General features: G+C 48.9%; 5 protein-coding genes across 5 annotated transcripts; 2 read left to right on the forward strand and 3 right to left on the reverse strand.

The window, feature by feature from the left end:
- Window positions 1-802: 802 nt before the first annotated feature.
- On the reverse strand, window positions 803-3434 carry PV06_05790 (acetoacetate-CoA ligase; the record flags this gene model as incomplete). The annotated part of the gene is made up of 9 exons (XM_016406838.1): window positions 803-1238; window positions 1324-1627; window positions 1706-1855; window positions 1916-1980; window positions 2033-2157; window positions 2232-2312; window positions 2370-2405; window positions 2474-3110; window positions 3241-3434. 9 exons carry the CDS (start codon window positions 3432-3434, stop codon window positions 803-805), a joined length of 2028 nt encoding a protein of 675 aa, XP_016262442.1.
- Window positions 3435-3769: 335 nt separating this feature from the next.
- Window positions 3770-4726, reverse strand: PV06_05791 (uncharacterized protein; the record flags this gene model as incomplete). Its single annotated transcript, XM_016406839.1, has 1 exon — window positions 3770-4726. The coding sequence occupies one exon, from the start codon at window positions 4724-4726 to the stop codon at window positions 3770-3772; it is 957 nt and encodes a 318-aa protein (XP_016262443.1).
- A 2312-nt stretch (window positions 4727-7038) lies between these two features.
- On the forward strand, window positions 7039-8178 carry PV06_05792 (uncharacterized protein; the record flags this gene model as incomplete). The annotated part of the gene is made up of 7 exons (XM_016406840.1): window positions 7039-7087; window positions 7135-7507; window positions 7562-7660; window positions 7723-7753; window positions 7810-7862; window positions 7920-8096; window positions 8160-8178. The coding sequence occupies 7 exons, from the start codon at window positions 7039-7041 to the stop codon at window positions 8176-8178; spliced, it is 801 nt and encodes a 266-aa protein (XP_016262444.1).
- Window positions 8179-9645: 1467 nt separating this feature from the next.
- PV06_05793 (uncharacterized protein) lies at window positions 9646-14696 on the reverse strand (the record flags this gene model as incomplete). The annotated part of the gene is made up of 8 exons (XM_016406841.1): window positions 9646-10131; window positions 10832-10930; window positions 12128-12476; window positions 12581-13092; window positions 13190-13396; window positions 13491-13999; window positions 14050-14068; window positions 14136-14696. 8 exons carry the CDS (start codon window positions 14694-14696, stop codon window positions 9646-9648), a joined length of 2742 nt encoding a protein of 913 aa, XP_016262445.1.
- An 8182-nt stretch (window positions 14697-22878) lies between these two features.
- PV06_05794 (uncharacterized protein) lies at window positions 22879-24249 on the forward strand. The gene has a single exon (XM_016406842.1). The coding sequence runs from the start codon at window positions 23266-23268 to the stop codon at window positions 23566-23568; it is 303 nt and encodes a 100-aa protein (XP_016262446.1). The 5' UTR covers window positions 22879-23265; the 3' UTR covers window positions 23569-24249.
- Window positions 24250-24739: the final 490 nt, after the last annotated feature.

Here is a 24739-nt window from a genome sequence, read left to right on the forward strand (position 1 = left end):
CACCGTACCTCGAGTCGGGAGCACATCTTGCCAGACTTTGACGAGCTCGATGGCGGTTGCCAGTCCGGCATATCCTGCTCCAATTACAAAGATCTCGTCTCTTCTGCTTGAATGGTTGCCTTTGGTTTTTGCCATTCTCATGAGGCAAACGTGGATAAAATGATTCAATGGGTGTAAAGACTTCTGGCTTTACAGGACAAAGGGCTCAGTCGCCAAAAAAAAGCACGGGTCTGTCCTCAGGTCGTCGGCCCTCGAAAACCGTCGATTCAATGTTATATGGGGTATTTGGACTTTGTTGCACTGGGTTCATAGGCGTGTCAGTCGACCCTTACACTCTGATTACGACTGTAATTACATGACTCGGGTGAGTCGGTCACACGCTTGCATTAGCGGTACACAGGCTGTTGTCCTTTCCGTCTTTCATGTACTTTTGTACGGATACTCGTCGGTGCGGACCCTCCGGTAGAGACACAATCCAGAATGAGCACCTCCCCGGACAAATGTGGTTTGGGGTGCTGGATACCATCGAGTGGAATATCCCCCAATGATATTATCAATTCCGCCGTTTTGCTGACACGGAATGGCAGATAAGGTAGGCTGACTATACCTATACGCCGATCATCTATTGGGAGAGTAACGTTGATCGCGGTCATCCCGGTAGCTACCTATCTGAGAGAGAGTGATATAACTAGGAGAAGACCAAAGATTTGGATATTTGATCACAAGTTTACTCTAGTATATTATAGAAGCGGAGACTATAGCACAGATAGTTTCATGTGTCTAGGAGCCATCATTGATAGACCTATAACTTCGCCGGCACTGCGCCACCAGCCTTTGTCACTTCTTCGATATTCACAAACTTCTCATAGATCTTCAAGCTCTCAGGATTAGCAACAGCTCCGGAGGGAACAATCGTTCGTCCGGAGACGATCTGTTTTACTGCCAACTCAATCTTTTTCCCGTTGATGGTGTATGGAATCTCGTTGACTTGCAGTATATGTTTTGGAACATGTCGCGGTGTGAGTTTCATCTGAATGATCTGCTTTGTCCGGGAGATCAGTGAAGCCGTCAGGGGCTTGTCGTCTTTCATCTTGACGAACAATAGGACAGTCTCGTCAGAATCTTGCGGTCGACGCTGTCCGACGCAAATTGTTTCCTCGAATTCGTGAATGTTGACAATCGCGTTGTAGATCTCGGCTGAACCGAAGCGGACGCCAGATGGGTTGAGAACGCCATCCCTGAGAGGTGTTTTTCTGTCAGTGGGAAGCTTCACATACTCTTGTCACGTCCGTAGGGGTAAGATTGTAGACTCATAAGACTTACGATCGCCCAAGCATGACAAATCCACCAGTCAGAGGCGACATGGACACAAAGTCGCCCTGCTGCCAAATGCCGCGGCCGTAACGAGAAAAGTACGAGTCCTCGTACCTCTTGTCACCATTTTCTCCCCAAAACATGACTGGTTGGCTAGGAAATGGCATTCTGCACACGAGCTCTCCAGGCTGTCCGGTTTTGGCTATTGAGACAGGTTGGTCTTTCTCCGAGTCAAGTATGTCAATGGCCATCCCGAGTGATGCTCTTTGTATCTCGCCGCAGTACTCGGGTGATGTAGGGTCACCATTAACGACTGGGAGTTGCAAGCAAAAGTTAGCAAACAGGCTCTGCTCCGTTTCAGATGGAGCTCTTGTTAAATTTCAATACTTACGTGAACCCGCAAGATCAGTTCCGCCACTTGAAGATATCAGGTGAACTCGGGGCGGAAACCCAATTTTGTGAAACCACTCACATACGTCCGGCTGGAGGACTGAGCCTGTTGAAGAGACGGTTCGCAGACTCGAGAGATCGATTGTGTCCCCTAATGTCGTTCATGAGTGAGCATTGAGGCTTTTTATCTCCCATTTGAAAAACGACTTACGGGGCCTTATCCCAGATTGCTTCAAATCAGATAGGAATCTTGCAGAGGTGCCAAACAAAGTAATCCTAAGATTTGTTAGTTTAGAAGCGCCAAATCATCTCAGAGATGGATACCAACTTCAATGTCTCAACCATCCGAAGGGTCACAAGAGGATCTGGTTGCAGGGGAGATCCGTCATAGAGAACGACTTTGCCGCCATATGACAAACCGACCAAGACCATCAGCCACATGATCCAACCTGTCTGAAAACCAGCGTCTTCTGGTTAGTGTTTCACACTCTTTAATGAAGGTCGAGGCGTGTGATTTCTTTACTCACCGTTGTGTACTGATATATTGTATCCCTCGGGCGAACATCAAGGTGTAGCATGTAGTCTTTCTTGATTTTCATCAGAGCGCCCTAGAGCAATGTCAATCAATGAGGGTACGATAAACATGCAGAAGCGTGCAGGCTCACCATGGCACTGTGGACGATACATTTTGGAGATCCAGTCTAAGAAATGTCAGCGTCATTAATTCTCACTTTGGCCTCACAGGCAATGAGCTTCGCAATCTTCTCACCGTGCCTGAAGAATACACTATAAACCCAGGATGGGAGAACGAGAGTTGCTCAAATACCAACTTGTTTCCTGTCGCGAGGTCATTGAAGTCGTCCCATGTCACCATCCCGGGAAGCAAGGTTGTGTTGACGGCGTCTCGGCCTCTGGGGATGACAATCATTTTCTGAAAGTTTGGAAGTTTGCGCAGTTCCTCTAGACATCTTCGAGCTTTGTCCATTAGCGGTCGCCTCTGGCCATTGTAAACAACAGAGGTCTCGATTAAGAGAAATCGAGGTTCGATCTGCCGGAGTCGGTCCAAAATCCCACTCACTCCCATGTCTGGAGATGAAGTGGACCAAATTGCGCCTATAGAAAGGACGGCCAGGGCGGTCACTATTGCCTCGGGCGTGTTTGTGATCACTGCGGCCACCCGGTCTCCCTTTCGAAGACCACTATTTCGCATCGCATCGGCCAATATCGTAACGCGTGCATGTAGTTGGCGCCATGTGATGTCTTCGATCGTTGAAAGCCCCTCGGAACATGCATGTAGTGCGACATTCTCCCACGATGTTTTGCTTTGAAAAATATGTTCGGTGAAGTTGGCCTTCACGTCGGGGAAAAATCGCGGTGGTGGAAACATCTCGAAGTCCTGCAGGAACCTCCCAAAAAGCATTAGTTATGTGGCATTGTTACATACACAAATTTCCAGAACGTTATTCAGAAAAGGGGAAGCTTGCTCTTGTATCATATGCTCGTGTGGGAATAATCCCTGGCTTAAGACCTTCATACTGGAAAAGGTCAATCCAGAAGTCTTCTGCTGTAACCCGGCTGGTCGACCAAGCATGGAGATCTTCATAGTTTCTCAGGTTGATCTTCCTCTTTGTATTGACCCAGCGACGGAATTTGTCCATGTTGGTCTGCTCTGTATGTGGGTGAACCCATAACACGTCTGGATGTTTGGTATTTGGCTCGGTGATCGCCATCTTCGGCCACGAGGCTTTGTGGTCTGAGGTCGCTCTAGTCGCAACTATGAAATGTTTCCCCCGGCTTGAGGTATCCTTGTCACAGAGATATAAAAATTAAACTCGCTTTTGATGATGATATTGCTAGCTGGCCAGTTGTAGTCTTTGAAACGGAGAACACTAGCACCGATGGGTTCGGACCTCTTCACGGGAACCGTATTGTGGATTCCCACTGGCTCCTCGAGGAGAATCTCTGAGATTACAAGTACCTAGACAGTGCACAATCTGGCATAAAAATCTCTATCTAGAGATCCTGGACTGGCGAAACTTTGCAATTACCCGCCCAAGGACCAAATTTATATGCTGTTTTCGTAGTCAATGGCTTCCTTGATCGCCTCAGCCCACGATTTTGCGTCTGTCGGCGAGGCTTGGGGCAGCGGCCGTCTAGGATTTCCTCCATACCCAAAGTATGTCTGTAAAACGCTTTTGACACTCGTCACCCCACCGGCTACCAATGTGCCATCTGTATGGGCAAGAAGCTGCTGAAGTTTTCTTATCTCTTCTGGCTTACCTCCACCGACACAGAGATCGAATAGCTTGACACACGACTTGGGCAAAACATTCCCCAACCCGACGATAACACCCGTTCCTCCGGCTGTCAGGGTCGAGGCAATGCAATCTGCTAGGCCTACCAGGGCATGGAAACCTGATTCCGGAGAGCTCGAGGTGTTTTCGCCAACAGTTGACGCTACACGGGTGATTTTCCCCATATTTGCACAAGTGAATTTGCAGCCCGTGATATTTGGGTGAGAGGCCAACTTGATAATGAGATCGGAGTCCAGATCTGTCCCTGATACAACTGGTGGATAGTTGTAAATGATGACGGGTATGGGTGATACTGTTGCGATTTCCTCGTAGAAGTCGATGATATTCTGACGTGAGTACGCGCCCTTGAAGTAGCATGGTGGCAAAATTAGTGCGTAATCTGCCCCTGCCTCGTGAAACTCCCTGCAGAAGCTGCTTGCCTCGTGAATAGACTGCGCGGAGCAATTTGAGATGATTGGCAGACGTCCAAACCCTGCGGCGTCTAAAGTCCCTCGGATCGCGCGGATCAAGGCTGTTTTTTCTTCATGGCTCAGATGAGCACCTTCACCGTTAGATCCTGCAAGAACAATGCTGTTCACTCCTGCCTTGGCCAAACGTACGACATGCTTTTTCATGGCGACAACGTCAATCTCTTCATCCTTGGTGTTGAACAGAGTGACGGTTGCGACACTAACTCCTGGTTTCAAAGTTCGACGTTCTGACAGCATGCTGGGCAGTTGAAAGTGCGTGATGTCTGAGCATGAACGATGTGAAGCAGTTGTAGCCCTGAGGAACATACGAACTATTTCAAGCTAGTTGAGGCTGCTGTGGTGACAGCACAGCGGCACTTTGGGACGATCCAAGTCTTCACTAATGACATATGCTCTATGCCACACCATTTTAGTACGCTGGAACAGGAATTCCGAACGTTCTTAAACGGCCGGGTTCATAGAATGATTCAACGATGACTATTGTATCATTGCCGGTAGCTCCGGACACAAGCCCTGAAATCCAGGTTCATGCAGTACATGATTGGATTTCCCTGAACCGGGCTTCAACAGCCAGTACAGCGTCTGTTAAGCTACCGTGCTAACAGGAGGGCCGGATTTGGACAGGCTCATCAAAAGTCTAGACACTCATCTTCCGAGGTGTATCTAGAAATTTTGATGGCTGTCAGCTATGTGGATACTTCCTCGGTATTGAAAGGACCAAGTTTAACTATGTATGTTAATCGCCATCAATCGTGATGTGCATCGAGATGACTAGAAATCCACTGACTGCATATATATATGAATATTTACACCTTGGCAAGTCAGGATGAGGGCTATTGACACTAACAGAAGCCGCATCCATGGCATTAAAGGTGACGTTTCCATAACCCGCTTAATGAAGATATGTTATTGAGGAGCGCGGCGCGACGGTATTGCAGTTCTCTCACAGAAAGGAGCACAGATCTTATCGGCACTATAAGAGTGGTCTATGCCTAGTCATACTTAGGATCCAAGTTTAGCTTATCAGGATCAGAGTGATTCCATTCAACTTGTTTTGGCGGCTGACGGAGGCGGAACTGGGACATTCCAGAATCGTGGCTCGTAGTTGGTGATGTAATGTTTCATACGTGGAATGTCCCAGAAATTCTCCGTCTCCTTCATTGACTCTGCCAGATGCTGTGACTCGCTTGCAATTACAGAAGTCTTCAATACGCTTGACATAGAATCCTGTAAAGTCTATCGTGATCCAAAAGAGGTAGCGGACCTATTTTCTTTGCCCACTCATCGTCGCGATGGCACTTTTAGAATCGTTAGATATCTGCTTATTGCTGCATGGGCATGTTGGCATCTACCTAGTGAACTTGAAGACGTGAGTATTTCGCCAGTATTGGATGAAATATTCCCATGATACGTCCGGCCTCTTATAACAAGTTGCAGTAATCTCGATAATGGAGTCTTTAGAGTCAGGGGCACTCAAAATTAAGACATCTTGAGTCAAATGTTAAAGTATCGAGAACTTGAGCACCAGTGTGAATTGTTAGCTGCCTAGTATCTTAGTTCTTTGATTTATATTTCACCATTTCCCGTGTTTTGCTGGGGGTCTACCATACCGCACACGTACCAAAGTCTCGTTCTGTATCTCGTAGCATTACCGACCACTTCTAGAGAACTTCTAGCACCCCCAGGCCAATAGCGACTTTCCTCGTTCGGATGATGCTCAGAGCGGTCAGCTTCAGCAAAGGTTCATATAGAGCGATTCGTACGCCTCCAGGTCGTGACGCTGTGCGCATGGTGTTTCATGCTAGACGAATTTGCCATCTCCTAGCTATCAATCTCTTTTTCATTCCAAAGAAACCAGATCAACACGATGGCATATGCGGTGGTAACGGCGGCCATAGCACTAGGCCTGTTGGTTTACCTAGTGCTCTGTACAGGGCGACGGGGGAAGGACTTACCCCCTGGTGCTTATGATGCCAGAACTAATGACGTGTTTCAACATTGATGAGGCCCAAAAACCTTGCCATTAACTGGCAATATCCATCAAATTCCCAAAGAGAAGGCCTACCTAAAGTATGTTAAATATACTTGGATCTTCTATCGCAGGGCTCTTGTGAATGGTGAAACTAATTGGTTAAATTCCACGAATGGTCAAAGGAATATGGGTCTATCTATTCAATCAAGGTCTCCTCTCAGACCACCATCGTTTTGACAGACAGACGTTTGGTCAAGGAGTTGATAGAGAAGCAGAGCTCAGTCTCCAGTAATCGACCTAGATCTTATATCATGAAGCATATAGTGTACGAGGGTGACGACATCATTCTCATGCAAGCGGATGATCCTCATTGGAAGATGGCTTGCCGATTCATGCACCAAATCTTTATTTGTGTATACATCATCTCCTCAAACTAAAACTGTTCAGTCCGGGGCGACTAGCCTGCATTGAAGCACACACACACACCTCTTGAGAAGTGTTACTGGCATTGAAACTATGCCTCTTACCCATTTACAATACTACTTGCGACTTGATGCTGCGCAAAGTTGGTTGAAGTATGTGTCATCTGTTAGAAGGAGTGGCCCTAGTCACTGGAGGAGGCTCTGGTAAGACGTTACCTGCTTCTTTCTTTTCACGGCTCAAAGTGCAAAAGGGATAGGTCAAGCCACCTGCGTGGCTCTCGTACGGCACGGCGTTAAGCGACTTGCAGTTCTAGACATCAACGTGGTCGGCCTTCGCGAGACAAAAGATCTTGTTGAAAGGATTCGGAGAGTCGACGTGCTTCAACTTCATGTTGACCTTGCTGAAGAGAATTCCATCATCTCAGGTGTTCAAAGGGCAGTAGATCACTTTGGGAGAATCGACATCCTGATAAACAATGCTGCCAGAGCTGGTGCAATTCGACCTTCTACTGATGTGGCGACCGGAGACTTTCGCAAGATCATTGATGTCAACCTGATCGGGCTTTGGGTGTGCCAAAGGGAGGCCATCAAACAAATGCTGAAGCAGGATCCGATCAAGCAACGGTTTGCTGTGTCCTACATGATCTATCATGGACACAGCGCTGACACACATTGCAGTATAGGACCAGCATCACGAGGCGTGATTGTGAATCTATCCTCGACTTATGGCCTCGTTTCGCCTCCTGGGGGACTTTCGACATCCGCTTATGTTACAAGGTGAGTTCGGACTTTCCAATCAGAACTTCAATACGAGAACATTGGTGACCTCTCCGAGACAGCAAGCATGGAATATTGGGCATAACGAAAACCGTAAGTAAAAAGGGAGATCAACAATCTAGACGGAAAACCTAACCAAGCACATAAAGGATGCAACTTCTTTTGCCAAAGACGGAGTTCGCATCAATGCTGTCTGTCCCGGGTAAGCATTCTGAGAAGGGGATTATGCAATTCAATAGACGGCTGAATTATAAAAAAGCTTTGTGAACACACCGGCCATCAAAGAAGCTGCTCGGGCCAGTCCGCTAGTCCAGGACGAAGAAAAGAAAGTTCCCATGGGTCGTTTCGGCGAGCCTGAAGAGCTGGCAGAAGTGATATGCTTCTTAGCATCGCCGATGAGTAGCTATATGACAGGCACCAGCGTCGTCGTGAACGGGTAAGCTCACTCCCACCGTCCAAGCCCAGACCCTAGAACTGTCAGACACTGACTGTTCAACAGTGGCTTTACATGCGTTTAACTACGAGCATGATAATGATAAAAGAAATCAATAGCCAGTTGGGGCAATTATTTCTCACCGTATGTTTAAGCATTGGCAAGGGGAGAGGGGCACAGATCAAGAAGCAATGACGAGCACCAGCGATTGAGTCGACCAGCACAGTTCCAGGCCAGCCGAACACTATAGTAGACACCACTTCAGTCGAAGATCCACTGATAGATAGCTTACTCATGTCCAACTAGCTATCCCCTCCAGCTTTTGCTGAAATCCCCCGTAGGGTTAGGAAACAAAGCATTGTTTGTGCCCCGGGAAACGAAAAGTGGATCCGGCCTCGGAATAGTCGACCAACTCGTTCGTACCGCCGACCGCTTTTGTTCGCAATGTCCCTAAACATCCTTCCCGATAACTTCAGCCCAGATCCTCGTCCGAAGAGCCTGGTAACAGACAGCAAAACCCAGCTTCCAGTAATACCGAAAAGCCGAATCATCCAGGCCAACGAAACACAGGTCAGTTAACAATGACGCACCATCACTTTGCCTTAATTTGACTTCCCTTAGACCCTCAGCTACAGTCCCAAATCAATCCTTCCTCATCGGACATACCGCGACCAGAAAATAGAGACCCTGAAAGAAGATTCATGACCTAATATCCATTCACAACTCGTGGCCCAACATGACAATGACAGACTGGGATGCCCCTGCTGCAAAGGTGCTGTCCCCTTCGAAACTCGCTCACGTCGTCCTACGCACGAACCAACTAGGACCCATGGTCGAGTTCTACAAGAGTTTCCTAGGAGCCAAAGCCATGTACGAGAACGACATGTTGGCCTTCTTGACCTATGACGAGGAACACCACCGTATAGCGCTGGTTCAAATTCCGGGGACGAAGGACAAGGATCCGCAGAGTTGTGGGCTGGAGCACACTGCGTTTACCTACAACAGCCTGACCGATCTCCTTTTGGCCTACAGACAGCGTAAGCAAAAGGGGATTCTTCCATTTTGGCCGATCAACCACGGTCCAACCACGTCAATCTACTACAAGGACCCGGATGGAAACATGATCGAGACTCAAGTGGACAACTTCGAGGACGCAGATGAGGCCACTGTATTCATGATGTCGCCGTCGTTTGCAGAGAACCCTATCGGCGTCGATTTCGATCCAGAAGACTTCATAAAGCGCCTGTCGGCGGGAGAGAGCGAGGCGGAGCTACAGCGAAGGCAAGAAATAGGACCTCGTGGAATTCCTTCGTTTGCGTAATTTAAGCTGTATATTGCTACATAGCAATTGATACAACTACTTTACATCCTTCTTTTCCAGGCCCTGATATGGCAATCTTGTAAAGACTAGTACCTAGTGACTTTGCCTCAAAACATTCGAGAAGTGCCCTAGTCTTTTGTATGTAAATCTCAATGACTCTACATACGGAGAGTTATGGAGAAATTCTTGGTTGGTTGAATAGAAAGCAGGCCAGTGGTATGAAACTTCAACTCAATGCTTCTCGAAAACCATCTTATTACGGATGGTACCTACATGTTCAAGCTCCATTTCCACCACGTCCCCATCCTGCAACCACGCCGGAGGTTTCATGAATGCGGCCACGCCACTCGGAGTCCCTGTCATGATGACCGTCCCCTTTCTGATGGTCATTCCACGGCTGAAATGGCGGATGATGGCTGGAATGTCGAAGATCAGGTCGTCGGTCTGGGTCATTTGCCTTTGTTCCCCGTTCACGAGGCTCCTCATCTTGAGCTGCTTGGGGTCGGTGATGATGTCAGTGCTGGTTATGACGGGGCCGATGGGCGCAAACTTGTCAAACGACTTGGCTGCCGAAGGTTGGTTGTTGGAACGTTCGGGCATCTGCCACCATCGAGCCGACACGTCGTTGCCCACGGTGTAGCCCAGGATGTATTGAGTAACGTCTTCGTCCTCCCCGACGTTCTTACAATCCTTGCCTATGACTACACATAGTTCAACCTAATGTATAATATAGCCAGAGTTAGCCAGAGCAATCAAGGTGTGTGTGTGTGTGTGTGTGTGTGTGTGTGTGTGTGTGTGTGTGTGTGTGTGTGTGTGTGTGTGTGTGTGTGTGTGTGTGTGTGTGTGTGATAACTTACTTCGTAGTCCATCCATTGACAGGCTGGGTGGATTGGTATGTCATCAAAGGGGCCGGCAAGGGCATCTATGAAGCTAATGTTTCAGTAATCTATCCTTTCAACAAGAAAGAAGAATAAAGATTGTGAAGAAGAATTCGCTGACGACGCTTTTGTTACCTTCTTCTTTCTCGGGAGAGGATACACACCTGCGGGCTTATAAAATGTCTGAGGATATTCCCCGACTTTCATCTATCAATACCAATCAAAATATCAGTCAGTCAAGCCTGTTCCGCATCAAGCCAACAAGTGGCTCTTGTCAGGATGTTAGTTTCATAGGACTTACGTTACCCTCTTCTGCATGCTTTTTGTAGTTCAAGCCTATGCAGAGAAAGATGGGTACATGCGGCAGAGGGGCAAGTACCTACGCCCACAGGAGAAGAAGAGAACTGTTAGCAAAAGCAAGGAAATCTTAAAAGAGTAAAAGGATGTACAACACCACATCAAAGGCTTTTGACACACTTTGGCACGACGGGCACTGGCAGAGGGCTGTCTCTAGCTTATACTTGAATAAGGTAACTTACCTCTGCAATCTCCTCTGTTGAACCCGAGAGCTTGAAATCCGGTGACCAAGGCTCCTCGCCAGTCTTGAAAACAGCAATTCTGGCTCCGATCAGGGCGTCCTTTGTTCTGCGAGGTAGGTCTTGAGCTTCTCCGTAATAAACTTGACCAGAAGCAGTTTTGAAGCGAAGAAGCTTGCCAAACCGCGCCATTTTGATTTCCCGTTACGAGTCTTCTAGAGGAACAAAATGAGAAAGAATTCATATAAATGCATCTATATATCCGCAATAGTAATGAAATAGAAGGGGCATGTGTTCAAACCACCTACGAACGAGAATGCTCCAAAGGTTTTGTCTGTTTGTGCAAAAGATGCCTACTCCTCGAGAAAATATATCGGCCGTTGCAAAAATCGGCCACCAACTTTCTAACGTCAGCATTGACTGAGACAAAAACACAAAAACATCCATATTTGGTGGCCATACTGACTAACTATTGCCACCCAACCCCCAGATGGGTGATGGTAGTGTGCCTCAATCACTCGGTGCGAACGGAATGGTACATTATTTTCCGTCAACGAGTGTAGTCGGAGATTCGGACTCTGTAGTTCGAACCTTTTTCCCCATTTGACTGACCGGGGTAGCTAACTGAACGTGTCATATCGGAAACGGAGCCATGAAGGATCGGGGGCGCCTTTTCATGGCACAATAAAGCATTTATAAGGGGCCGTGGCATACAAGACAGGACAGCCAGCAAAAACAGCCTCTATCCCGGAGTAACATGCTTCTTATATCCAAAGTCACAGAGTTGAATTCAGCCAGAGATTTTTATCCCTTTCTCGTGTGAGCTTGACGCGGGTCGGTCCCACAAGACCTACTGGGCTTCTCCTGGAAATCGACATTTCAAAACGCAAAATCCGTGCCTGTACTAGGAGACCTACCCTGACCCATCAATCCCTGAACCACGGGCCTCCATATGTGACATGCGCACGCGCCAGGTAGGAAGTTCCTCCGTCGACCGAGACACAAGCGTGGGTGTACCACCCGATCGAAAGGTACTCAGTAAAGTGTCCCCTTGAGCCAGCCTGCGGAAAATGGTCTTCAAACAAAACTACGGCACACATGGACCAATGAGATCGTCATTATCAGGCCAGCCTATCAAGGTCGCCCACTGTTCGTTGTCAAGATGCATACGGTCGAACTGCACCCCCAGGCAGAAACCATCGTTAGCATTGTTTAGGAAACGCTGCCGAATGTGTGGCATGGCAGTGGTGATAGAAATAACTGGGGAATCGACGGAAGAAAAAGACCATCTATACTTACGTCTTCAAAACTTTCAAGGTCGAGTTGCTGCTGCTGCTGCAGGGGTTGATCATGATGGTCAAGGGTGACTTCTGTCCCGGAGCATAATTCATTGTTGTCATCCATTGCCAGACCACCACCACCAACACCACTTCGGCTTCGTGCGTTGTTTACCGTCAAGCGAGCCAGGTTTGCCATGTGTCCGATGGAAGGAAAGACCCGGCCTGCGACGGCATATTCGACGTAGCTGAAATGTCCAGCTATCAGATACATCAACCCAATGTCAGAGTCGATCGATGGTGACTGTGGGTTCTGAAGGATATGAATGAATAGATTGACCAGTGCCGTGAGTGGGTAAACCACGACAAGCCTATTGTGACAGTTGAGGTAAGAATAGATTCGCCGCCCATGGGGGAGCCACAGGCCAAAAGGGGCCAACACCAAAAAGGGAAACGAAACACCAAGGGCACTCACCACTTCGGAGTCAGGGCATTAATGTCTAAGTGTGGAAGATACTGTACAAACTTCCGGGTGGCATCAATGTAAACCTCCCTACTCTGTGCCGTCATTCGAGCGAGTTCTTCGCGTTGGTGGGGTTCCTCCTCCGAGACCTTGAGGACGGTACTGTTCCAGGGGTGGACTAGAATGGCATGTATGGCAACTTTGGTCCCATAATAGGCGTAATGGTGATATAGTACGCACTGGAAATTGATGTTCGGGGGAAGTCTGTGCGAACGGTCCCCGAGATCCATCTTCAAGAAGTTCGGAAGGTTACCCCACCACGCGTCCAGGCGTTGACTCATGTCCGATATCATGTTGGCCACCTCTTGTAACCCGGCCGGGCTCGTTTTGAGATCATTGATCCTTCGACTGACATCCGAGGAGAGCTTCGCGTGCTCAATGGCAGATTTCATTTGTGCGAGCTGCATTTCGTCGTCTCCAGTGGCGATGGGTATCTGACAAGTAATGTCTCGATCATCAGTGCACTATCCCAAAGAAGAGTGCGGTTAGTAAGTCAGCTTGTTCTTGTTGTCTTCACAAAATCTGTGAAGAAGGAGAGAGTTCAAGGGGACAGTTACTGACCAATGGTCGGCCAGATCTGTTTGCATTCATTCGTTCGTAGCCGTAAATGGCCCACCAGAGCATACTGCGCGATCGTATCGCTTCAGCACCAAGTTTCCACCCGGCAGGAGGTTGGCGGTGAAGGCCTTTGGACACTGCGAGTCTCATGGCAGATGAACATAACATGTAGTCGATGGCAGGATAGCCGATAGCTTCCACAAAGAATGCCTGTATGAATGGTGGATGTCAGCTCCCCCACAAGAGACTAGATACAGCCGGGGAAGAAAGGAAAAAGAGGAGTCGGTTTTTCTTTTCAACCTACCATTGCTGCCAGAGCTTGCACGGCCATTAGACTCGTTCGATAGTATAGGATATCATTGTGCACTGAAAGGGCATTCGTAAAGTACTTCCAGCTTTGATTTGCCATCATATCGACTCTGGAACCTTTCGCTGCAGCCCTCATCTCGAGGATCCGGCATCCAGCCGCGTAGACTGTATATCTGAGAGCGTACCATCCTGGGTCGGTTTGATTTTCGGCTTGACCGTCATCTTTGCGAAAATGAGCACGCAAGGCGTTCTCAAAGGACGGACGTGAAACAATGCCAAAGGCTGCATCGGGGTCCAAATCAAAGTAGATGCGACAATACTTCCAGGCCATTACCTCTTCTGGCTCAGGCTCTCGTACCGTTGGAATAGGTTCTTTGAGTTTCAGGGCACGAGATACATCGGATATGAGACCTCGCGCAATTGTGCCAAAGTCATTGTTTCCTGTCTTCTCATTGACCCAATCAATGCCTGACCTGGAGCAAATTGAAAGAAATGACCCGGGGCCTGAATTGTTGTCAGCAATGGAAAAAGCAGGATCCATATTCTGGCAATACCATGATACTCGTATGTTAGCTAAAGACAAGAAAAAGTCAGTACTCTGATCCAGAGACTACCGCTACCGAGAGTCTGTCTACCTTACCTCTTGCTCCGGAGGGGCTGTGCTTGTACCATCATCCTCAGCGGGGCTGACAGATGTGCAATTATTTGAATCTGAACGGGGAGTATTTCGGGAAACTGAGGCAATCTTAGTCGCCGTGTCTTCGTGATGTGACGAGGGTGTGGGTGGAAGTGTTGGAAGGTGAAGATCAACTGTTCCCAAATTCTCCACGGTCAAGGCATGCGAAGGTTGCGCATCCATACTGGTATCCCGAGCGGGATATGCCTGTAGCACTTGTGGCAAACTGGCGATAAAGCCCTGGTTGACGGTGTTATTTCTGTTGTAAGGATCTCTTGTCGAGTAAAGCTCAACAGGCGAGGGTTCTGTGGATTGATGTCTGAGGGTAATAGGTTCCGGTGGAGGCCCTGTAGCGGTGGAACCTTGGTGGAGAGACGGACCATCGTCGACTCTCTCCATCTGAAGGGTGAAAGACTGGAACAATCCACGGACATCGTTGGCCATCGCCAGTCCTGGACTGACACTTCGGTCATTCGGTCTCTCTGAGGGCGGTAGAGATTTCGAAAGTACTGCTTCCAGGCGCATGAGACGATCTTGCTGCCCTCTACTGAGTTTGTTCTGATGCGGTCGCCGTCGATTACCACCGGCGTAGTCACATACCACCTTATGGTCCTGAATGGTTCGAAAGGGGTAAATTTCAGCACATAAACGTCGCGTTGATCATGTGCAAGACGATGTTCAACTTACGACGCAGTTTGGACAAGGTTGTCCGCTGTTACCTGTTATAGCAAACCCTTCAGGGTTAGCCCTGTCGAGACCACTCTTGCAAATCAGGTTCCCGGGGACATGAGAGAGGGCATCGTCAGCTCACACTTAATTTTTTTAGACCTGCAGAAATTGCATGCCATAGACGACTTGGGATTTGATCTCATCCTTTCCACGTATTGTCCAGATGCTATTTCATATGCCAACTGCCTTTCGCCGACCAACTCTACCATCGGCTTCAAATGTCGTCTCTGTCAATCCCTACCCACGCGGCAAGGCTCCCGAACGATACTGTAATACTGTATTCGAAGGACTGAAATCCAAGACGAAGATTGAACAACCGCAGCGTCGAGTTCCTCGAAAATGGACTGGCGGAGAAAGGTCGAACCTCGGGAACCAAGGGTCTGGAGAAGTGACTTACAGTAGCTCGACCTGACCGCAGCCCACGGGGTTCACCCCACAATTGTTGAACCGTGCACACTTGAATTCATTTGAAACGGGCGAGGCTTTGTGCAAAATGTACGCAGACTGTCCGCTCTTGCTTCACTCGTACGGCTTTCAGGAGAGTTTTCTCTATAGGCGTCTGTGGTTATTTACAGAGAAAACATAACTAATGCTCCCATTGAAAAAGGACTTGGATAGAGATCGCACAGAGAGACATTGCCAAATGCCATCAGCACCACTCACAACTATCTTCTTCACCAGAAAAGGTCCTAGTAGTGTGGGCGGCTGACTGCCCCGTGATTACCGAGTACTCGTAGTCCTCCCTCCCCCGAAGTCTTCGGGGCTCCACATTTGTACCCCGACACTTTGCAGTTTTGGGTCGGATGAGCTTGTCCCGAACCTTTTGGGACTGCCACCAGTCTCTGGTACCCTCGCACCTATGGAGTCCTCAGGTCTGGAACTCACCCATCTTGTCTAGTTGAAATTTGATCGTCTGCGATTGGGATGCCAAAGTAGATGTGAATGCAAAGGCGCCATCGCCCGCTTGGCTTGGATCCGTGGTAAGGTGGACTTCTTCTGACACTGCACCCTGAGACTCCGGAACCTTGCGCCCAGAGATGAGAGCGAGGATGTCCATGGCTTCCGCGTCATTTTGAACTTCATTGGCTCTCCAAGCCACATGTCCGTCTGGCCGCACAAGCACTAGTGGGCGCTGATAGATTGCATGTGCATGGGGTTCCTCAGTCAGACGCAAATGTTTGACAGGCAGGTAGTGTTTCGATGCTGCCTCTAGAAGCAGACTTGCGCCACGGTCATGGCTATCTTGAAACTCGACCAAAGTGTAGAATTGCCCAAAGAGATCGATGATGGAAGTTCCGTCGCGTAGGAAAATGTGTGGAGCTCTTGCTCCAGGGAACGTGGTCGCCGTATATTTCGAAGGTGTCCAAGAAGGCTCTTTACTACCATCGGGGAGGATAATGTTCGATTTGTAGTGATAGCCCATCTCGATGCCGTAGTCAGTGTTTTCACCGTCGTGAATCTCGTAGTACTTTTGTAATAGACGTCGAAGTTTCTCCCCAGTTTCAGTAGGTGCGTCGAGTTCTCGAATTCGCCCGTCGATTATCTTGGTAGCCTCCATGTGCACCCCCATGTGCACTCCAGATCGTTCGATGCTCGTAAGGGCGGTGGGCCTACGTTCCTGCTCGTAGCTCTGCAAAATTGAGTGCTCAGAGTACCCGTTGACTACAGCTGCTAGTTTCCATCCCAGTTCGAAAGCGTCTGTGATGCCCATGTTCATTCCTGGCCAAATCAGCAAGGCATCTTCCAAAGTCGGACTAAGGTTTAATCCTCACCATAGCCCCCCGTGGGGATATTCTGATGAGCGGCGTCACCAGCGAGATATACGTGTCCATTGGCTCCGCTATAACTGCGCGCAATCGCGATGTTGGGTCGATATGTCGATCGAACGAGGACCTCATCGATCTTGATTGGATATGGACCGTGTATCCCACCGAGAGCTCGATAGACTGCGTCCTCCGAGGTGATATTATCAGACTCCTCCCCTATTGGCAGCAGCAGGTGGGTAGTAAATATGTCCTTTTCGTTCTGAGCAATGCATGCCGAGCCTAATCCCAGTTCTCCTAGGACGAAGATGTGCCAGAATCGCCCGTGCTTATGAAGCCGTGTAAGATCCTGAGACTTGAAGTGGACTAAAAGAACGTAGACTGGCCTATATTATGTGGTGAGCTCTGATACGCCAACTTCAAGGAGCAAAGAGACCAGAATACTTACATCGGCCCACCATCCAAAGGAATCTCCAGGCTGCGCCGCACACGACTGGACCCTCCATCACAACCGATGAGATACTTTGACAGAATCTGGCTTTGAGTGCCACTGGAAGTATTGGTAACGGAGACACGCACGCCGCCCTCGACTTCTGTCGCCTCTTCCAGTTTCCAACCGAACCGAAGATCGATTAGAGGATTCCGGTCGCAGATTCCCTTTAACCATTTTTCAAAAACTGCTTGGGACAGCCTCTGCCATGGCTCTAGTGGCATATTTCCATCGTTCTTTGAGGCAATTTCGACCCGATACTTGTCAACACCCAGATGTTCCCAGATAGTGACTGGCTTTGGAGCTCCTAGGCCAGTGGAGATTAGGACCCGGTATGGCAAATGAGAAGGCACCCCTACAACTTGTCAGTGAAAGCTGCTTCTGGATCTTTCGCAACCATAGAACCGACCCTGCTTGCGAAGTTCGTCAGCCAGACCAAGTTTTCGAAACAATTCCATTGACCGGATGTTAGTCAGGTCCATCTTCGGCCATCTAGAGACATCAGTCTGCATGCAACTATCCTATAGCAATAGGCTCCACACCTCGTAGTTGTTTCGTTTCTTTCCAAAACGACACTTCTTACACCGTAGAATGCCAGAACCGTGGCCAGTGTCAGACCGACAGGTCCGCCTCCTGCGATCAAGACAGTACCCTGAGGTAGTATTTCCATTCCTATCGGAGTATCATTGGGCTGTGGTGTGGTTGCATGGCCGTTCATGTTTTCTGGTCTGTGATCGCTCGCGATCCTAGTGCTTGCCTGAAGTTTCAACACACTTCGAGTGCACGCAGATGGAACGTAAACGAGAAAGTTCTATTCTGAAATTAATATCTGGCTCTGCAGCTCGGAGAGCCGTGGACACGACTGAATCGGCCTAGATTAAGTGATGGTCATGTTTGAGCCAATCGATCTAGTCAGTATCCGTGGTGATGGATCAATCGGAAGATCAGGGCATTGCGAGCAGGACACTCCGGACGAATCTGTTCACGGAGTAGCGAGTCGTATTGTTCGGCCCGCAGCATATGGCGTGCCGGGATGGAACACGATTGGTTTGCTTTAGCTGTTGTTGCTGCCCTCTAGCGACGATATCATGCCATGAAGCACCTGCCTATAAGGTGACTTAGGGATAGCAGGGCGATCTCGAAAATGGTTTTATTCTTCTAGAAGAGGAGCTATGAGAGGTGAGGCTTGGCTGCACGCAAGACGTCTCAAAAACGTCCGTGGTTCTAAGCTAGCTATTGTCCGCGGAATATCTTCAGACGATCTTCTAATGGCTGGAAAGTTTTCTCATCTGGTTGACCGGTCGGTTTCCCGAAAACAAGCTGAGCTTTGAGCTCCCACTCGGGCGAAATTCCCCATGTCTTGCAGATACCTTGATCAATCAAGGGGTTATAGTGCTGGAGGCTTGCACCGAGTCCATCCTGCTCCAACGCCGTCCATACTAGGCGGGATCGAGTCAGCACTTCCAGAGGAAAAAAGGGAAAGAAACGGTTTCACTTACAAACATGTGCATGCATTGCGTTGGTATGTTCGGACCATTGGGGAAATTTATCTGCGAACAAAGCCCACTGCTTCTGCAGGCCTTTCACAACCTCTGGATCCTCGTAGAACAGAACCTAGATTCAAGTCTTTAGCATATTAGACCCCCGTATGTTACAGAATGGATCAGTAGTATACAGTTCCATATGAGTTTTGGAAGCCTGTTAATTTCTGCTCTGTTGGAGCCCAGAAGTCTGCAGGCATAACGGCTTTCACTGATGGCTTGACTATATCACGCCATAACTTTGTATGTTCCGACCCGAGTAGTAGTACCAATCGAGTGGACTGCGAGTTGAAAGTACTGGGCGTATGCAGCAAGGTTTGCCTCACAATCTCCTCAATTTTTGCATCTGAGATGGGAGAGGTTGCCTCCAAGCTATAATAGCTTCTTCTGTCTTTGACCGCCGAAAGATATGCCTTGGAGCCCATAATTTAGTTCGCAATCGGTCGAATAGTGATAAGGTTTATGGTTCAAGGAGATAATCGTCAAGGTTGAAATTGTCGTTCTCAGACTCAGCGCTCTGTATTGTATATGATAAAGGAGTCAATGTGGATTAACTATTTAGGGCACACTAGGTTGGGTGGGGCCTCCGCTCAGACTTGGTCGCCATCTTCGTCCCTGTCCCGAATGCAAATAGCCGGAATAGTATGTTCCTTTTGGGAAATTCTGAGGTGGTCAGCCGAGTGGCGGACTGACTCGCTGTTCTCGCAGCCCGAGGCGATTGTGATTACCTAGAGGTGTGTTGCCCTCGTATTGACGATGACGCCTAAAGCCAGACTCTCCTGCAATATCCTTCTTCCTTGCACCAAAAGCTCCATTTCTAGCACGTCGGGGCTGGGTAGACATTAGTAAGGACAGTAAAATCAAATACCATTCGTGGTATATTCACTTAGCCTCTGTGGATGCTTCAACTGCTGTCGTGAAAGCTCTGTTGAAGCTTTCGACCATCATGATAGTATGCTGTACCCCAGTATAACGGCGGCTCATCCGATTGAGGAGATAGAGGACAGGCTGAATCAAAGGCAGTAGGTCTTCCCAGTGTGGATGACTGCGTAGCCTGGCTAGATTCACATATGCAGGTAGAAGAAGCCAGGCGACACTATGTAATCAGTACTTGATGAAGGTCTCTTAAGGGTTGATCGAGCACGTACACACTCAATGGTATATCAACCACGGCCGTGGTAGTTAGCAGTTTCCAAGCCTGCCGGGCAGCAAGAAATGCCGCCTCTCTCATGCTTCTTAGGGCCAAGGCATTTAGTAACCACGACGCTGCGTCGCTCTCACGGTAGATTCCAATGTATGGCTCATACAGAGATGCTCGCAGAGACCAAGAATACCAGGTCAGACAGCCTCCGTGAGAGTCAAGATGAACATAACTCACTGGTATACCAAGCGGAGAACGTAAACTGAAGGCCGAAAGTGCAGCGGAATCTTGCCCATGGTGTGCTGCGTGATTTGTTGTTCGAAGTCGAAATTCCATTCTCCCAAGCCCTGGTCAATGAGCATGACACTGTTGATATCGGTCCCAGCTAAATCAGAGCTGGCTTTCTCGGCTCGCCAATCATCCCAGCGTGAAGAACTATGTCTCAGAAGTACTACTCTTCTCATGTACTCGGACAATTTGCAGAGCGAGACGAAAATGATTGACGCCATCTGCTCATGGTCTCTCAAGAGATATGAGCATGCAGGCCACGTCTTACCAAAGATATCAACATAGGAACTTTGCTTCAAGCCTCCTGTTTTGAGTTTATGTGGTCGGCGAAGGGCGAGTGCAAGTATCCTGTTTCTGGTCAAACAACACCACCAGATTACGCGATGTAGAGGGTCATTGCTTGAATCAAGCTCACATATGCGCGCATGGTGCATGGCCTCATCAGCCCAAAAGCTATTCACATTTTCCGAGCTGTCGTAGGGGCTCCAGTGGCTCAAAATGAGTGCACATTGGATGAGCTCCGTGGAGCCTTCATTTTTCTCAGCCAGATCCATATACTGGCGACGAACACGATCAAACAGATGTTTCTGGCCTTCTGGGATGGCGGAATAGGGACTTAGAGACAGATCCTGATCGCTACAATGAGGAAATGCCGCAAAGACTGTGGCTTGAAGAACCAAAGACCTAAGCCCTTCAGAAGGACCAAGACTCGATCTGTCACTGTACCAGTTTAGGAATTCTTGTTTTTCTACCACTGGACATAAGATATGCACAGTCTCAAAGTACAGATCGACAAGTCGGCGTTCCAGATCGGGGGTCAGGGGGTCGACTTCCATCTGTCGATTCATTAGTCAACGAACTGGTAAGGAGCCAGGGTTGTATGACCACTTCGGTATCGACATCCATGGATGGTTGATTCCCCACCAGTATTTGGATGCACTCACACAAATCCGATAACCCTTCTATAATCTTAGATAAGCCTCTAGTATGTCGACGCAAGGGGTGATGTATACCACATCTCATTAGAAGCTCCTCGACGTTCTTGAGGTTGTCGCCTCGATCATCATTTCCCTTATCTGTATTGGAGTGCTCCGACACATGATTATGTGAAATATTAGATGACAAGGAAGACGTTGAAAGCCTGAATGGGTCATCGAGGGTACTGAGCAAGGTGGGGTTTATGCAGTCCTGCTCCGAGGTGGTTTCAAAACTTGTAGGGCTCATTGTAGATGATAGGTAGGCTTTGGGTACGTGATGCGAATCCTCATTTGCATGAACAATAATGGTCAAGAGAGCAGAGCCAATATTCGGAGCCTGGCATGGGCGTGCGATTCCTGGAGTGTGATATGACACGGCCCGTAGAAATCACCACCATTTGTAGTCGCAATCTGGATTCGCTTCTGACCAGAATTGGCTAAACTCAGTTGTTTCGGCACTCTCCATTCCACTTGACACCGATGTGAACTTTGTCTTTGATGGTAAGTCCGATGCCGGCGATATTCCGGCATCATTTCAAGAGAGTCAGCAGTCACTGGCAACACTATGGTGTTGCTTGAGACAAACATGCTGTAGGATCAAAGTGATGCCGCTACCTCAGAGAGGCACGACTCGTTGGCATTACAGTCGACAGGTCGCGCACGAATCTTCAACAGGGTCAGTGACTTCCATGATATCGGTTCCGGTTCGGATGGCTTTTGAGACGGCTCAAGAGAGATATGGAGGCATATATGCTGTACCTACATACAGCATAGCATAGATCCATACTGTTATTGACCTACCATTGTTCCATCGTCTGACTAATCTCCGTGAACGACGTCCGGGGTCAGGAAGAACATTGATCCAGGGTACTCTGATTGTTGAAGATCAGGTTTGGTACGGGCACAACACGGGTGCCGCACTGTACAATTTCGTGTCTGCTTGTCGTACGGTGGCTTTGCCTCGGCCTGGAAAAACCTACCGGAGGGAAGGGGAAACGGTGGGTGCCGCCCGGAGCGCGTGGAAGGATGGAGGCGTTGTCGTTGTCGAGATGCTATTCTGTTTCTCTTCTCTTTTTCTAGTACGAGTACGAGTGACGTACAAATCCTCGGCCTGTTCGGATTTCTATGTACTGCACACGTAGGCAAAAGCCATTGGAAGATTCCCGTCGCAGAAGGGGGAGCCTCGATAAACTCTTCCGGTGATGACTCCATGAATCGACGATGAGGATCGTGGCTGTCGAGCCAAAAACCTGATACCGGACGAACGAGATGTGGCGCAGACCAATGAAGGGGAGCAGGAGCAGCAGGATCTCGATGCCGATACCGAGTCAGGACAGTAACCGTGGACGATCTAGCGATCTCCCTAGCGATCTTGTGGTGATCTATTGAACTAGCAAACGGTGCGCCACTCTGGAAGAGGAATAGCTGGTTGTCGTTGTCAGCTGGAATGTTTGTCCCGTACAATGTGAGTGGTGGGTGTTGACAAGGACAAGACAACTCAGACCAAGGAATGGAAGCCTAAAGAGCCCTAGAACGCTAGAGCCTAAAGTGCCCAGAGGCTATCCCTACGGCCCCTAACGGAGTCCTAGACGTGACGGGTAGATGTTGCGATAGATGCCCTACGGATACCTGGTACCTGAACCCATGGTCAGTGGGCGGGAAAGATGATGCCGCGCGTAAATGGTACGAAGATCGGAACTGTGGCCCTTCATCGACCGCGGCCTCCAGATGCAATTGTTGTTCATCGAAGATGCCTTTTTATTCTCGTTCTGATGATTCGCATGTCAACCATTCATCGCGCGTGAATCGCCTCCTTGAGGTTGTACGTGAAAGTTGAAACTCCTTGTTTTTGCTACTTTCGCGCTATTGCAGGCCTTTTCCTCCTCCCACTTGTGAAAACCCGTCGTATCCTCGTCGTTGATCATTTTCACTACTTGTATCACTACAGTACAACGTGCCCAATACGAAGCCCTCGCATCTCTTCGCCATCATTGCCTCTACGCGACGATCGGTTCGTCATTCCCTGAGCAGCGGCCGTCACACTCTCCGCGTTCTATTGCAAACCTCTTGAAGAAGACCTGACGGACCTCCAGCACCGAATCTCTCCATCCTTCCTTCCACGACTTCCTACCTTTTGCAGATACCACGGATCTCATCATATCAAAATGTCTTCATCATCGTCAATATTACAGCTACAGTCCCAGGTTGCCAGTGGCGCCCGACCCATCCCGTTGAAGAATCCTCATTCAAGACCAAATAGAAGCGACGACAGCATCAGCACTATTTCCTCCAACAGTTCTGCCTCGGCGTCCCCCAAGCCATCCCTTGATATTGTCCGCTGTTCACGGTGCCAACGATCCCTGAGTATTGACACCTCACTTCCGAGAGAACACAGTGGAGCGGTCAGATTTGGCCTCAATTCCTACTATTGCTCAAGATGTGCCAATGTCGTTGGCTTTGTCAAATAGATGCGTCTCTCTTTTCATCAGAGATGTATTATTGGCAAGCCATCGGCGGAGGCGAATGCACCTTCGGTCAAGATCACAACCTTTAGATCCTGGAAAGCTCGGACTTGACACACCATTGCATGGCTGCGTGGGCTGTTAGGCAAGAATAGCACACAGCATAAAGTACGAGCGGCCGGAGGACCCCCTCTTACGTTCTGGCTATATTACCCTTGGCCACGATTCAGGAGCAATGGACTTGGACGATCGGCATCCCGGTCTGCCACCGTCGTCTGTCACTACGCCCCGGGACCATGGGACAGAGATTGTGGGGACAAACGAGGACACCCAGCTGCGCATCAACGCTGCGTACAAACGAGGGCCCATTCAACGTCCAAGAAGTTGCAAGTGGAAGTGGTGTAACATGGAGTGATTTGATCCGATTGGCAACACAGCAGTATAACATGATTACGACGAAATGATCCGATGATGGTGTGATGTTTTAGTATCGACCAAGTGAGAAGCAATGCAGGCTCATTGTACGCTGGCGTCCGGACAAGACTTGAAGATTGTGAGCAACGTATCTTGTGAGAACAGTTCTATGTATTTGTATGTAAGAGAAAGGATTCGAAGTACCCAAATAGCACACGAATATCCATATTCTACAAATCTTTGGAGACGAGGAAAGAACCTTACCAGTCTACGAACGCCTCATACGAGTACGAGGTACAATGTTTACCTCCCTACTAGTGTGGGCCGCTTGCGAACTGCCAGAAACATGGGCAATATAATCCGTTATTCGTAACAAAATAGCATCCCTGGAATCTTCGCGTTCACCACACCCGCCTGATTGACCGGAACACATGCGGTGGGGATCAATAGGTCTTTGATTCAGGCAACGATACTCATGAATGGGCTGTGCAGATTCAACATGTTCCCGATGGTGGCGGTATCGAATAGAGTCGCATGTTTCTGCTAGAAAGCTGCGCTCCATCGGACAGTGACTTCGCGTCCCAATCGTTCGGCCTCATCATCGAGTCGAACTGGTACCATTAAACCTTGCGCCGTGTTGCACAGCACACTTTGAAGGAGACCACCAGATCTGTGTATCCTTCACCTGAACTCCCTGGCTGCGACACCTTCTGTCGACTTCGGGCTCTCGGTTTGCATCTTGACCAGCCATGCCCATCCTTGG

Source organism: Exophiala oligosperma, assembly GCF_000835515.1.
Source record: "Exophiala oligosperma strain CBS 72588 unplaced genomic scaffold supercont1.5, whole genome shotgun sequence".
Lineage (NCBI taxonomy): Eukaryota > Fungi > Ascomycota > Eurotiomycetes > Chaetothyriales > Herpotrichiellaceae > Exophiala > Exophiala oligosperma.